Consider the following 14,171-nt stretch of genomic DNA (forward strand, 5'->3'; position numbering starts at 1 on the left):
AGAAGGACAGCAGAGATGGCTCCTTCCGGCGCTTCAACGTGATGCTGATGGTGCTGTGAGAAGGCAGCGGTGACATCACCACAGCCTAGTGTGAGTACTGCATCGAGAGGCAGCAGCAGATCTTCCTCGTGCATCATGTGACCATACATCAGTATGGTTGTATGCCTCCTTTTTCTGATTTGTTTATTCTCGCCATCCCTTTCTATACATTGAAGGTAGTTTTTTTTTTTAGAAAAAGGTGGTATAGAAAATGATGGAGAGAATACTATTTTGAGAAAAAGATGTAAAAATAAGGTAGAGAATAGAAAATTGAGAAAAATTAGGTATAGAAAAGCTAGAGAATATTTTTTTGGCTAATATACTTTGCAAGGAGATATAAGGGGAAATGGAGACAATATTAAAAAAGGAGGTATAGAAAATGATGGAGAGAATAAAAATGTAGATAAAGGAGGTGTAGAAAATTGATAGGGAGAATAGAAAATCGAGAAAAAGGAGGTGTAACGACAATATGACAGAGAATTAAAGATTGGAGAAAAAGGAGTTGGTAGAAAAATGTAGAGAATAGAAAAACCGGGTGTAGAACAATTATGGAGAGAATGAATAATCGAGGAAAATTAGGCATAGAAAAAGTATAGAGAATGTTTCTGCGTTTACTCAAACCTGTTTTAACCAACAGCCCTCACCACTGCACTATCAAGACACATTTGCACATTTTCTCGGAGGTTATACTTTACTTAACAATTCACATGTTATAGAAATAAGACATTTCCCTTAAAGTTAACCTTTCCCCTTCAAGTCCCCCATCATTAATGGCCCTATGTGCTGGGAGTGTTAACCAGCAGCCCTTACCACAGCTCCATCAAGACACCAGTTTAAAAATTCTCAAAGGATATACTTTACAGTTCTCATGGTATAGAAACAAGAGTCTAGCAGCCGGGTACTTAAACGGGACTTGAACAGCGGTCTCCAGGGTTAGCTCAGAGTTTCCTCCACTTCCCCATGTACATTGGTTACTTAAATTGCGGAAGTTATATATGAGAGCAACTGTCGCGGAAATACGTGAACTGTCACGCAGAGAGAGAGAGAGAGAGAGAGAGAGAGAGAGAGAGAGAGAGAGAGAGAGAGAGAGAGAGAGAGAGAGAGAGAGAGAGAGAGAGAGAGAGAGAGAGAGAGAGAGAGAGAGAGAGAGAGAGAGAGAGAGAGAGAGAGAGAGAGAGAGAGAGAGAGAGAGAGAGAGAGAGAGAGAGAGAGAGAGAGAGAGAGAGAGAGAGAGAGAGAGAGAGAGAGAGAGAGAGAGAGAGAGAGAGAGAGAGAGAGAGAGAGAGAGAGAATTACGATTACAACTAAAGCACACAACCAGAACACACATTTACATATAGATGTAGCATATATATTTGCGTGTGTAAGAGCAAAGCATCTCTGTGAAAATCAATATTTGGCTGAGGGGACACATACATACTGTACATTAGAGAGGAAACGGTATGAAAATCTTGATCACACATACAGGCATACATACATCCATGCGATTTGCCGGTGGGGGTGGTGGGGATTATCCCTCCCTCTGGTTTACACGTCCTACCCTCTGCTGAATTATTTTTATCCTCGGTGGGGATAAAAATTATCCCCCCCACCCAAAGTATTTTCACAATTTTTCACCATTGCATCGTAATAATTAACAACCAAAATACACAGGGTCCGTCTTCATTTTGATTGTGCTGTGATTTTGATCTACCGGGAGCGAGTCAGAGGCGTCGCGCTCGCAGAAAGCAGTTTTATTTTGAAAACGAACCGGAAGGCAGAGGTGTTTCGCGAGCGATTTTTCGTCTCCCTGGCTGACAACATTGAGCGCAGGCTGGATGACAACGGGATAATCTCTGCCGCCGCCGCTCTAAGGCCCCGTCCACAGGAAGCCGAAACGGGCGAAACCGTTACGGTTTCGATCTATCCGGTTTCGAAGTATCTCCGTAAAGACGAAGCCAAGCGAAACCGGGTAGACCTGTAGAAACGCTGTAGTACACAAGCCAGGCCCATAAGGGGCGCTGCTTCTGCTACAGAAACCCAGAAGGAAAATAAATAAGAAAAGAGGCGAGCATGCGCATAAAGGGTGAGACTCCGCGGGCTTAACAGTCATTGGCTAGAGGATCGAAGGGGGGGGGGGGGCGATGACGTCATGGTTTGCGGTTTCAGTCGGTTTCAGGCGTCCACACGAATCCAAAACGAAACCGGGTAGATTTGAAACCACCTCCGAGGGTGGTTTCAGAAGTTTGCGGTTTCGGTCAGCGGATTCGCCGGCTTCGTGTGGACGTAAGGCCGAACCGTACAAGACCTTTGCGGTTTCGCCATGAAATCGGCTTCGTGTGGACGGGGCCTAAATCCATCAAACTGGCCATCTGAGGAAGACGAGCGCATCCTCTACGGCGAGAGGAAAAAAAAAAATACACAAAACTCTTGTTGTTGAGGCCGCAACCAGTCCCATACTCCTGAAGGGACTCCATGAGTTTAAATGTCACGGTGTCACAGAAGAGTGCATGCGCAAGTTCTCACCGCTGTCTCCACGCTCCCAGTGTCCACAGCCGAGTGTGAAAGAGGTTTCAGCGCCATGAACCACATTCTTACAGATGGCAGAAACAGAATGAATGTGTCCGCACTGCACAATCTGCTTTTCATCTCTGTAAATGCACCAGATGTTGCCTCCTTCCCGGCCTGCAGATTTGCAGAGATGTGGTTGAAGCAGGGTCACCACGCTGCTATCGATCCGCCAACAGGAAAGCAAAAAAAAGAGGCTGAAGCGCGTCATCAGAGCGGACTGTTTTCGTAGTCTGACCTATAGTCTACCCGATTAACCCATAAAAAAAAAAAAAACGTCTTGACAGCACATTGTGGTATTTCATATTTTCTGTTGAACTGATATCGGGGAAAAAATATATTTATTTTTTATTTTTTTATTTGGCACATTTAAAAACAATATTAGCTATGAGAAAATATTTCTGCAAATGCAGTGGTTAAGTTCACGTTCAAAATAGGCCTACCGCCTACGTTATGAAGCCTAAGTGTAAGGTTTAGATACACAAGGTCACAAGATCAACTGTTTTCATAAGTTTTCACACTGTTGTGTGGTTATTTTTCCTGAATAAAATGTTTCTCAAAATTATCCCCCCCTCTGGTTTTTTCACAAATCGCACCCTGCATACATCACTTGAAAATCAGCACATCGATTGCGTATAAGTTATTTATTTAACATCAAATTATTAAAAGATGCTACATCAACTTAAAAATCAGCGCAGAGGTAGGCTACCACACGATGAACTAGACCATGACGTAGAGTATGAAAAAATTGGATTAGATTTTTTTTTAAATCTGTTATAGCTTGTTTTGCAGAAAACCAACAAAGACGTCGTCATGTGCGACGCAGCTGTTGCAAAATAAAAAGAAACCTGATACTTTTTAGGAAAATGGCCGCCAGAGGGCAGACTACACCGGGAAATCACAAAAATGGTTGCATGTGTGGTAGGTATCATGGACCTATTAAAGAAGTAGGAAGGAATGCCTGTTATCAATGGTGGAAGACGGGACTTTGACTTGTTTAACTGTAAGAAACATTTTATACTTCCATTTGATGGTTGATGTTTTTTACTGGCCTTGATGTGAACAACATAACATAGCAAAACAAATCCCCCCAAGATTAAGGAGCTGAACCTCAATGACTGCACTTCTTTTGCATTTTAAATTGGTTTAATTGAATTACATGCATAGTAAATAAAATAACAGGTTCTCTGCATTTTATAATAAAAAAGGGACCTAAACATTGATGGACAATCATAAGAAGTCTTTGCATTTTAACAAACGTCTCACATTTCCATGTCTGGTGCCTAGTCCTATCTAAAATTAAAAAAATGAAATCATTTGGCGACAAAGACAATACTCAGAGTACGAAAATCTGGATGATAAAATGTTTAATTCACCGTAGAGACCGGCACTTAAATCTAAAGCGTAAATCACTTTGTGCGGTGGAAGGAGGGTTCATTCACCCTGGCAAGAACTTCTCCGCCCGCTCCAATAGGACTTCCGAGTAGCCTGGTGAGTAGAACCTGCAGTGAAGAAAGCAACACTATGTTGGTAATCTCATAATACCTTTACCAATATGGTGTACCACCCACCAGCCTTCCACAGGAAATGGCAAGAAAACGTTATTCGTAAAGGGAATTTTTATTCGTCCCTTTACGTTATTCGTAAAGGGAAAGTTAACACCATATCTATTTTTTCACTCAAACAGTTCAGTGAAGTGTTTTTTTCTTTTGACTCAAATGTACCAAACGACGTAAAACAGGGAAACTCTGAATAATACAACAAGTCTGCCACTCAACTCAGCTTATCCTGTGTGCCGTGGGTTCGACCCATGTCACAGTCTGAAAGACTTTCACCATGGCAACTTGTAGGCAGAAGTTCTCCTGCCAAAAACGTTGTTTACTCATCCTTTAATTTAGTTTACCTTGTGGGTTTTAAGCGACGCATGTTTGTGTGCTGGCTATGGTAAAAGGACTGCATTTATAGAGCCCTTTTGTAACCAATGGCCACCCAAAGCGCTTAACAATTTTGCCCAACATTCACCCATTCATGCACACATTCACACACCGACGGCGGCGTCAGCCACGCAAGGCGACAGCCAGCTCGTCGTGAGCAGCTAGGGTTAGGTGCCTCGCCCAGAGACACCTCGTCACTCAGCTAGGAGGAGCCGGGGATCGAACAAAGCAACCTTGCGGTTACCAGCCAACCAGCTCTGCCTCCTGAGCTACATGCCATGCCCCTGCAAAGTGTGTGTTCCCTTGTGTATGTATGTGTGCATGTGTGCATGCATGCGTCTCTGCATAGACCCAACCGCTGGCTGGATGTGCGGGGCGTAACGGGACCGGGGCCCACCTGACGATCTCCTCGGGGTAGCAGTTGTTGATGACCATGATGTACTCCTGCATGGCCGACCCGGGCTCCGCGTCCATCTCCTGCATCTTCTTCAGACCGCCGCTCGTCACGAACAGACGCCGCGCCTTGCTGTCGTGGGGCAGCACCTGAGCGGAAGGTAACCGTGACGACGCCTTTAGCCACGGGGTCACTCAGCCAGTGCACGTAGAGACAGCGGTACAACTGGTTGAATCTGCAGCGAGAGCCGCTGCAGATTCTATGTATATGGCTCTCGATAGTATGTGTAGTTTTATTAAAGGTGTAGTTTTATTAATTATACCACCAGGTGTGAGTGTGATTAGAGTGGGATTACAATTAGCAACGTTTGCTACAGTCCACTGGGTAGGCTGGTAGACTGATCTATCCAGCACACATCTAGGTGGACACGCCCACTTGTGATGTCAGAAGAGGCCAATTTTCAAAACGGCTTGTAACGGCTAATCACTCACACCTGGTGGCATAATATGTCACCTTTACATAACATTAATTATAATCGTGATTATAAAAACCATCCGCCACATCGTTATTACTCATTTTCAGGACTCGTCCCACACACACTTGAGCGCTGGAAGGCCTTCTGGACCTCGTGGCTGCCCCCCCGCCACCCTGCTGTCGTACCTTGCTGAACTGGCAGAGCACGTGCTTGAGGATGTTGCTCGGGGCCTCGTAGAGGAGGGGCTCCAGGGCGGGCAGGTGGGTGCACTTCTGCAGCACGCTCTTCAGGGCCTTCTTACACTTGGGGGGGGGGGGGGGGGCAACGGAGTAAAGGCCGAAGTGTTAGAATCGTATGTCATGATGGGAATGGGCGTTTCAATGTCATTTTCCAGGGGTTAAGGTCCCCCTAACCCCTCGAAAATGGTATTGAACGACCCCCAATGGGTCAATGTGCCATCATTGACTCCCTATTCCATTGAATAGTGTGGGGATGACCAATGGCGTCGCTCGTATCAGAGCATGTTTACTGCTGGGATTCCTTTCATTTAGTGGAATCGCCAGCGTGGAGAAAAGAGCAACACTGAAAACTGGACCGGGATGGAGACAGTTAACGAGGTGTAATCCTTTTAGTCACTCACCACAGTTAGTGGGGCTTATATCAAATTCAGAGCGTAACTCTGTTGAGGCCGGCGTGAGTGTTTAGAGTGCACTTTAGAGTGTTGCTCAATGGAGCCAAGCTAGCTAACTTATCTGTGTAACATGTGAGAGTGTGGGCCTGGTGATTCCAGCTAGCTAACTAAACGTGTGTATCTCAGAGTGTTGCTCCATGGAGCCCAGATAGCTAACTACACGCGTGTCTCAGAGCGTTCTTGATTGCAGTGGACTAACAAGTGGGCTTACAAGAAGTGAGCGCCGGTGCCTTGACTCCCGACCTTGACCCCCCCCCCCCCCCCCCTCCCCCTAACCTTGACCTGCAGGTCCTCGGAGCTGTTGGCGTCCAGGTACAGCTGCAGCAGCGCGGGCAGCAGGCTGGCCGCCGCCACCGCCCGGGCGTGCTCCGGCGTGTGGCGCCCGATCTGCCCCAGGGCCCAGGCCGCCGCCGCCCTCATGTGGTCCTCCCGCTCCTCCGACAGACACAGGGCCAGCTGCGGCACCCCCTGGAGGGCGGGGGGGCGCAGGGCAGTGTGTGAGTGATGTCAACCCATAAACCGGACGTGTGACAATGTGATGACACTCAGAGAGGAAGACGTGCCAACAACATATTTGCGTTATGTCTACGTGTTACATGGAGGTAAGTGTTACTTATCCCCATGTGTTTGACAGACATGTATATTTATGTTTTCATAATTATATTCACAATTGCGACGGTGTTTGTTGTTTTATTTTTCCCAGCCACAGCTGAACGTCACTTTTGGATTAAAAGCATCTTCTTAGATGACCTCATGTGAATGTTTGTGTTCATGGAACACAATGGTTAAATTGGAGGCACACACACACACACACACACACACACACACACACACACACACACACACACACACACACACACACACACACACACACACACACACACACACACACACCTTGGCCACGATGACGGCCATGGCCAGGTTCTCAGTGTGTGCGGCCACGTATCCCAGCATCATGATCCCGGGCAGGCGCACGTTCCCGCTGCTGTCGCCCAGGTAGTCCACCACCGCCGCCATGCCGCCACAGTTCACGATGAACTGGGCCAGCTAGACGTGGATACACACACAGAGACAGCTGCACAAACACGTATAGATGACACCAATGCGATAACCTTATAATTTGCATTGTGAGCACATTGGACTCTCTATGTCCTTTCTGACCTTTGTGCATATATAAACCTATATGTGTGGGTGGTGCTTGTGTTTGTGTGCGTGTGTGTACGTATGCGCGAGTGTGTGTGTGTGTGTGTGTGTGTGGTTTGTGTGTGTGTGCGGGCTTGCTTGCGTGTATTCGTGCGCATGTGCGCGTGTGTGCTAGCTCACACGGGTGAGTGCATGTGGGTTCCATAGTGTGCCGACGGCTTCGGTACCTCGGGCGTGTGCTTGACCACCTCCCTCATGAGCGTGGTGACGTTCTTCCTGACGTAGTCGTCGGGGTCCCGCAGGCAGGCCAGCGCGGCCGGGAACACCTCCGCCTCCACCACCAGCTCCGCCAGCCCCACAGAGTGCTTGCTGATCTGGCTCAGGGCGGACAGCACATGCCTCTGGGGGAGGGAGGGAGGGAGGGAGGGAGGGAAGGACGGAGAGAAGGACGGACGGAGGGAGGGAGGGAGGGAGGGAGGGAGGGAGGGAGAGAGGGAGGGAGGGAGGATAGAATACAGTTGGTTACAGTAGTCTAACGTCTATCAATAAAGGCTAAGGCTGGTAAAAACACACCACTCACGTTTACCTCAGGCTTATAAAGACACACGGGGGGGTCTCGCCGACCTCACCTTGAGCTTGGCGTCCGGGTTGAGGATCATCTGGGCCAGGTGGGCGATGGCGCCGTTGTCCACCACGCTGTGAGCCAGCTCCGTGGTGTGCTTGGCGATGTCGCTGAGGGCCGAGGCCGAGATGCGCTTGAGGGCCATCTCGGGCTCCTGGAGGCAGAGCACCAGCAGGGGGACGGCCCCGGCCTCCACCACGCACTGGGACAGCTCTGGGTGGTTAAGGTGGAACCGAAAGAGAGGATTTGATTGTATTAGCCTGGCTCGGTCGGTCGTGATACCATCTGATGCATTTACATTTAGGGCATTGAGCAGACGCTTTTATCCCAAGCGACTTAAGGTTTAGTTATTGACGCAAAGCAAGGGGGTTTACAGACCCATTACGTCCTTGCGGACCCTCGTCGCGTCCGCCGGAAGGGCTGTGATTGGTCCACTGACGTAACGAGAGTGATTGGTCCCGTGGTAAACCCGACGCAGAACCAAAACAAGGTCACGACTGCATTGAAGCGACCGCGTGGCCACTGCGTTGTTGCGTCAACGTCCCGCCATAACTTACGTTCGTTGTGCCGGGCGACGTACCCCAGGGCCCAGGCCGCCGCCTCCTTCACCCCGGGGTCGAACTCCTCCAGGGAGAGCACCAGGGCGTCCACCCCGCCACAGGCCACCACGGCCAGGGCCAGCCCGGGGGAGTGCTTGGCCACGGCCCGGAGCACGAAGGCTGCTGCCTTCTTGTAAAACCGCTGCAGGGTTCAACGTTGGAGAAGACCTTTTTATCTTTTTTTTTTTTTTTTTTAACACATATCACCGTGGCCGGTGATAAGTGTTGCCGCCGCGTGAGACAAAAAACGTTGATTTGATTGAACAGTCACACCGTTCAAAATTAAATGTACTGTTAAGGGCTTGGGTGGCTGGGAGACATTCATAACAAACTGACGCCTGTAAGAGGGACGAGAGAGAGAGAGAGAGAGAGAGAGAGAGAGAGAGAGAGAGAGAGAGAGAGAGAGAGAGAGAGAGAGAGAGAGAGAGAGAGAGAGAGAGAGAGAGAGAGAGAGAGAGAGAGAGAGAGAGAGAGAGAGAGAGAGAGAGGGCGAAATACAGAGAGAGGGCGAAATAGAGAGAGAGAGAGAGGGAGGGAGGGAGGGAGGGAGAGAGAGAGAGGGGGGGGGTGAGGGAGACAAGTAGGAAGAGAGAGAGAGAGACACAAGTAGGAAGAGAGAGAGAGACACAAGTAGGAAGAGAGAGAGAGAGACACAAGTAGGAAGAGAGAGAGAGAGACACAAGTAGAGAGAGAGAGAGAGAGAGAGAGAGAGAGAGAGAGAGAGAGAGAGAGAGAGAGAGAGAGAGAGAGAGAGAGAGAGAGAGAGAGAGAGACACACACAAGTAGGAAGAGAGAGAGGTAGAGTGGAGGAAGAAAAGCCTGCTTGCACTCATTGTAAAGTGCTCTTCGATTCTAAAGCAGCCGCAAGGCGGAATGCCAAGTTGGTCTGACACACACCCTCCTTATTCAGGAGACTGACCCTAGCAGAGGCCCCCCTCAGAGTAGGAACCTCTCTCTCTCTCTCTCTCTCTCTCTCTCTCTCTCTCTCTCTCTCTCTCTCTCTCTCTCTCTCTCTCTCTCTCTCTCTCTCTCTCTCTCTCTCTCTCTCTCTCTCTCTCTCTCTCTCTCTCTCTCTCTCTGCTACTAAATGGCAAATGAACCCTAAAATATATTGAATATAAAATATTATATTTTTAATATTTTTCAAATCCACTCACATTCTGAGAGGCCAGGGAGTGAACCAGCTGAGGGAGGATGTCTCCCTGCACCACGGCCTCGGCCAGGTCGTCGCTGTGATTGGCCAAGCGGCCCAATGCCAGCGCCGCCGTCTGCTGGACGTTGGGAACCGAGTCCAACAGAAGTGGCCGCAGCAAGGTCATCACACCTGGGTTGGTAGGTTGAAGGTGAGGTGACATCGACATGGTCAACATAACAACAAACAACCAACAACAAACAAACAACGTTAGCAGAAGTGCAAGCGACAGAGAGCAACGTGTGTGTTACTATTGCAGGTTGTGCAGGCGTCCATTCATCGTGGTTCAACAGTACCTGCGTTTTGAAGGGTTTCTATATTCTGCGGTCGAGTGGCGAGGTCAGCCACAGTCTGCACGAACTGCAGCCTCGACTGCTGGTAGTGCTCGAAAACTGCAGTCAAAGCGGAAGCATAACTTCGACTTTTTTTCTTTTTTGTCAATCAAAACATTTCTCCCGGGGGGGGAATCGCTTTCGATCCGGAAATGCTGGTGGGGGGGCTTACCTTGTAAAACCTGCCGCTGAGTCATGGTGGCGGAACGGACCGAAACAGTGAATATACTAAGAAGAGGATGTGTATATAATAAAAAAGGCGAGGTAATTTCTTGCTTTAGTTGACTCAGAAACACATTTTCAATGCCCGAGTAAAACGTCCTCGCTTCCCCCCTGCGCGGTCTCAAGTTTTGGGACTGTTAGTGTTGCCTTGGCAACCACGAAACAGGCGGTCGCTGGAGCCCGGAGCTGTGCTTTTGTTTACGTGTGTTGTAGCCGCGTATTAGGTTTCCAGGGACAATTAGTCGACCAATCAGCGACGACAGTATGCCTAGTATATAGGCTATTCATTCTGTGAATTTGTTTTGTGTCTGCCCGGAACATTAATAAAATAATACTAATAAACAGTGATTATAAACAGAGTTTTATATTCGTTTTAAATGTATGTGTCTTATTTCACTGGACTATGATATATACAGTATTTAGATTAAATGACAAACGCGGGAGATAAATATTGCTATGCTTCTAGTAGGCTCAGGCTTGAAAGAGTCGTCCCTCCATCCCAACACACACAGACACACACTTATTTGAATTTGAAAAATATTTAAAAAGAAATATTAATGATTGTATAAATAGTTTTATAAGATTATTATCCCTTTATTTTTGATAGAATGATTAGATAGATACTTTCTGAATGCCTTGGATCTATAGTACTCCCTCAATGGAAAACCAATATTATCATACGATTATATTTTACCTCAAACGTGGAAAATGTATTTTCCACGTTTACACATATACACAGTTGGTGGAGTAAAACAACTGCCTCCCTTTCTGTCTCATTGTCCTTTACTCGCAGGCTCAAGAAGGATGGAGAAGAGAACCTAATTTGTCCTCAAGGTTTAAGGTCCTTTGGGAAAAACGAACCCTTTTATCAGGATAGAAAAATACAGATTTTATTAATGAATTAACCACATTTTGAAACTTGCTCTTCTTTTTTACTTCCCTTTGCTGGCGTTTTTGCATTATAATGCCTGTTTATCCAGATGGCTTCCTTTAGGGTTCGGGCCTAGTGGATCCTGAAATGGGATGTGGGGGGAATAGTGAGGCATCATCCCTCACCCATCACCGCAGAGTTGGCCCTCTCGGCCACTTTTCTCTCTGTGTGTCTGTTTCACCAGGTTCTGCACGGGCTTGCACCCCTAAAGTCCAAGGATGCCCACCAGAGACTGGTGTAGGGGGTCCCTGAAGCTGCCGGTGACCTGAGAGATACCGAGGTCCATCTGATTGGTCGATGCCTGGTAAAATAGGACCAATGAAAAATGTGTGAAGACATCTGCTTACAATTAAAATGGTGGAAATAGATTAAAACCTACGAAACAATTATGTTTGTTTTTTTATAAAGTTAAGGTTAAATGAATGTCTTAACAATAACCTAAATAAAAAAGCTGTAATTTTTTTTTTGTAGAGGTGTGTGTAGATATGTAAACATTCAAGATAAAGGTATAGACAATTTAGAAACCAGATGCTTCTCTCTCTCTCTCTCTCTCTCTCTCTCTCTCTCTCTCTCTCTCTCTCTCTCTCTCTCTCTCTCTCTCTCTCTCTCTCTCTCTCTCTCTCTCCCTGTCAAACTGTCGTACAACCACATTTTCTCCGTCTCTTTTACTTCCTCTTTCATTATCCGCATGGTTAAAAACCATGGTCATGACGGACACATGTAATCGGTGACCTCTTGAGTCATACAAATATTAAACTATAGGCCTAGCCTACAAATAAACAGTAGGCCCAGACGTTTTCGTTTGCCCAGCTCAAAAAAGGTCGACTTTTGACACGATTGGGATTGCATTTGATGTCGTTTTATGATGTTGAAAGTGGGAGAGCACAGCATGGTTCTCATTTTAAGTGTAGGGTGATGTGTATGGTGACACTAGCTTTACATGGAATGCAAAGCTACGGCTAGGGTTCATGAGCATTTCTATTACGGTTCTATCCAGGGGGATTTCTCATTTCTACTTTTGGCATTGCCGGTTTATCGCCACTGCATACAATCTTTAAAACGAGGTCACACATAGGCCTATGTAAAATATATATATTATATGTGACATATAAATATATATATATTTAATATACAATTTGCTTAACATATATATATAAGCCGATCCAACAAATATAAAAGACAACACCAGTCTCTCCTTAATTTTTTAACTTATTTAGAGAAAAAAATATATAAGCCTGAAACTTGACCTCATGCACTTGACCCAAGTAGATCCCCTCTTTAGGCTACGGCGGTGTTGAATGTAGGCTATAAATACAAACGTTTGTAAAACTCGACAGACAACGACCGTAGTGCATTGAACTCGCGATATGTAGGCCTAATTACCTCGACATGGTTTACGACTTCGTCCTCAAGTCAAAGCTTTTGGACCAAACAGGTTGAGTCTATAAACATCCAATGTATTTACCTCAAACCGTATCAGAACATCCACGGTGTGTTCGTTTACCGGCCTTGATGTGAGCCCTGCTGCGGGCCCTTGACCTCTGTGAGCCTGCAGAGTGCCTCCGCAGACTGCACCTGTCCCCTTTAATCAGGGCGCTTGTCCCTCTTTAACGTCCCTTCTCACCCCTCTCCCGTTACAGAACGCGTCGCTGTCTCTTTAAAAAAAAGATCAAATTGAAAATAACATTGGACACTTTCCTTTTTTTAACAGTAGTTTTGCCTACTACAAGGAGTTGAACGACGTGTTTATTGTGCTTTTGACCTATACGGCTGTGACATTTTTATCTACACCATCGTATTTTTTTATTGTATAACTAAGAGGTTACATAGATGTTTCGTTGTACAAATCGTATTATTTAAATACCCTGATCATTTGTACGGTGTCCAGATCATAGCCTACCGTATGGCCTCATCTCGAGCTTTCTTTATCTGGACTTTGTAGGCCATTTATTTTGGCTTGACCCTAATAACCTCCCGTAGGCCTAGTTAACACTCTAGCTTTTAGCTGAAATAGTCCTACGCCTTTAATCCACGATGACAACTCCTTAGGAAAACCCACTCCTAAAGTTGCGTTGCAGCTTCATAGACGCAATATATTTGTGTGTGTGTGTGTGTGTGTGTGTGTGTGTGTGTGTGTGTGTGTGTGTGTGTGTGTGTGTGTGTGTGTGTGTGTGTGTGTGTGTGTGTGTGTGTGTGTGTGTGTGTGTGTGTGTGTGTGTCGTTGTCTGTTTGTCTGTCTGTCACTGTGTTTGTGTCAATACTACCCGTATTAGGCAGTCAGGCAATATTATCTTACCAATGTTTTGAAAGGGCTAAATCACACGATGCACTGGATAAAACTGGATGAATAAGAGGTACCTGAAAAAAACGACGGAACGAAAGCCCGGATCCAAAACATTTAAAAGAATCCTAAAAAATGCTCCGATCAACCTATAACATGCAAACTAAATGCGAATGAAATAAACAGCTTCGGTAGGACCCATCGGCACGCTGGGTCGACTCCGGGAAGGCTGTGGATCAGGTAGGGTTAATCATGTGACGTGTGGAATCCGTCTTCATCGCAGCCATCTCAAGCGTCTCTCCTGGAAGCGAGAGGAATTCGCGGTGGAGCAGACTGGTTGTAACTGTGCCGTTCCACCTTAAATAATCCCTCCGCTTCCCCCAACCTCCCCTTTAAGAGCTCGGCGCAGGCCCGCGCACGGCCAGAGGGGGGCGTTAGGAGACCAGGGCATCTCTGCAGACAGCGCGAAACAGAGGAGAGCTGCAGTGTGAATATCGAACACGTTTTCCCTGTCCATTTTTTTTTGGGATATAGAATGAACACACGTTTTTTTGTCTTTGAGTAAAAGCCTTATTTTTATTCCAATGTTAAATTCACGCACAGACAATAACTTGTAAGCCTCCCATGTAAAGAAATATCGAGTAGAGACGCAGACCGTCGGATCAGCATGCACTGTTAATGCAAAGCGCTGATCTAATTCGTTAAGCGTTGCAGTCGTTTTGAATAATTACGCATGTCAATAAAATCAACGCAAACTTAACTCAACGAA

The 14,171-nt window shown here is 46.6% G+C and overlaps 1 protein-coding gene across 1 annotated transcript; it reads right to left on the bottom strand.

The window, feature by feature from the left end:
• Positions 1 to 3,215: 3,215 nt before the first annotated feature.
• spag6 (sperm associated antigen 6) lies at positions 3,216 to 10,387 on the bottom strand. The gene is made up of 11 exons (XM_030349611.1): positions 10,141 to 10,387; positions 9,933 to 10,028; positions 9,602 to 9,768; positions 8,403 to 8,586; positions 7,853 to 8,058; positions 7,451 to 7,624; positions 6,975 to 7,127; positions 6,357 to 6,548; positions 5,575 to 5,691; positions 4,918 to 5,063; positions 3,216 to 4,088 (listed from the first exon to the last, which is right to left on the bottom strand). The coding sequence occupies exons 1-11, from the start codon at positions 10,163 to 10,165 to the stop codon at positions 4,025 to 4,027; spliced, it is 1,524 nt and encodes a 507-aa protein (XP_030205471.1). The 5' UTR covers positions 10,166 to 10,387; the 3' UTR covers positions 3,216 to 4,024.
• Between the last annotated feature and the right edge of the window lie 3,784 nt (positions 10,388 to 14,171).

Source organism: Gadus morhua, chromosome 23, assembly GCF_902167405.1.
Source record: "Gadus morhua chromosome 23, gadMor3.0, whole genome shotgun sequence".
NCBI lineage: Eukaryota > Metazoa > Chordata > Actinopteri > Gadiformes > Gadidae > Gadus > Gadus morhua.

Coding starts and splice junctions, on each gene's coding strand:
- spag6 (XM_030349611.1), bottom strand. CDS start 10,165: ATGACTCAGCGGCAGGTTTTACAAG. Junction 5,692..6,356: donor CCGAGGACCTGCAGGTCAAG/GTTAGGGGGAGG, acceptor CCCCCCCCCAAG/TGTAAGAAGGCCCTGAAGAG. Junction 4,089..4,917: donor TACCCCGAGGAGATCGTCAG/GTGGGCCCCGGT, acceptor TCTTCACTGCAG/GTTCTACTCACCAGGCTACT.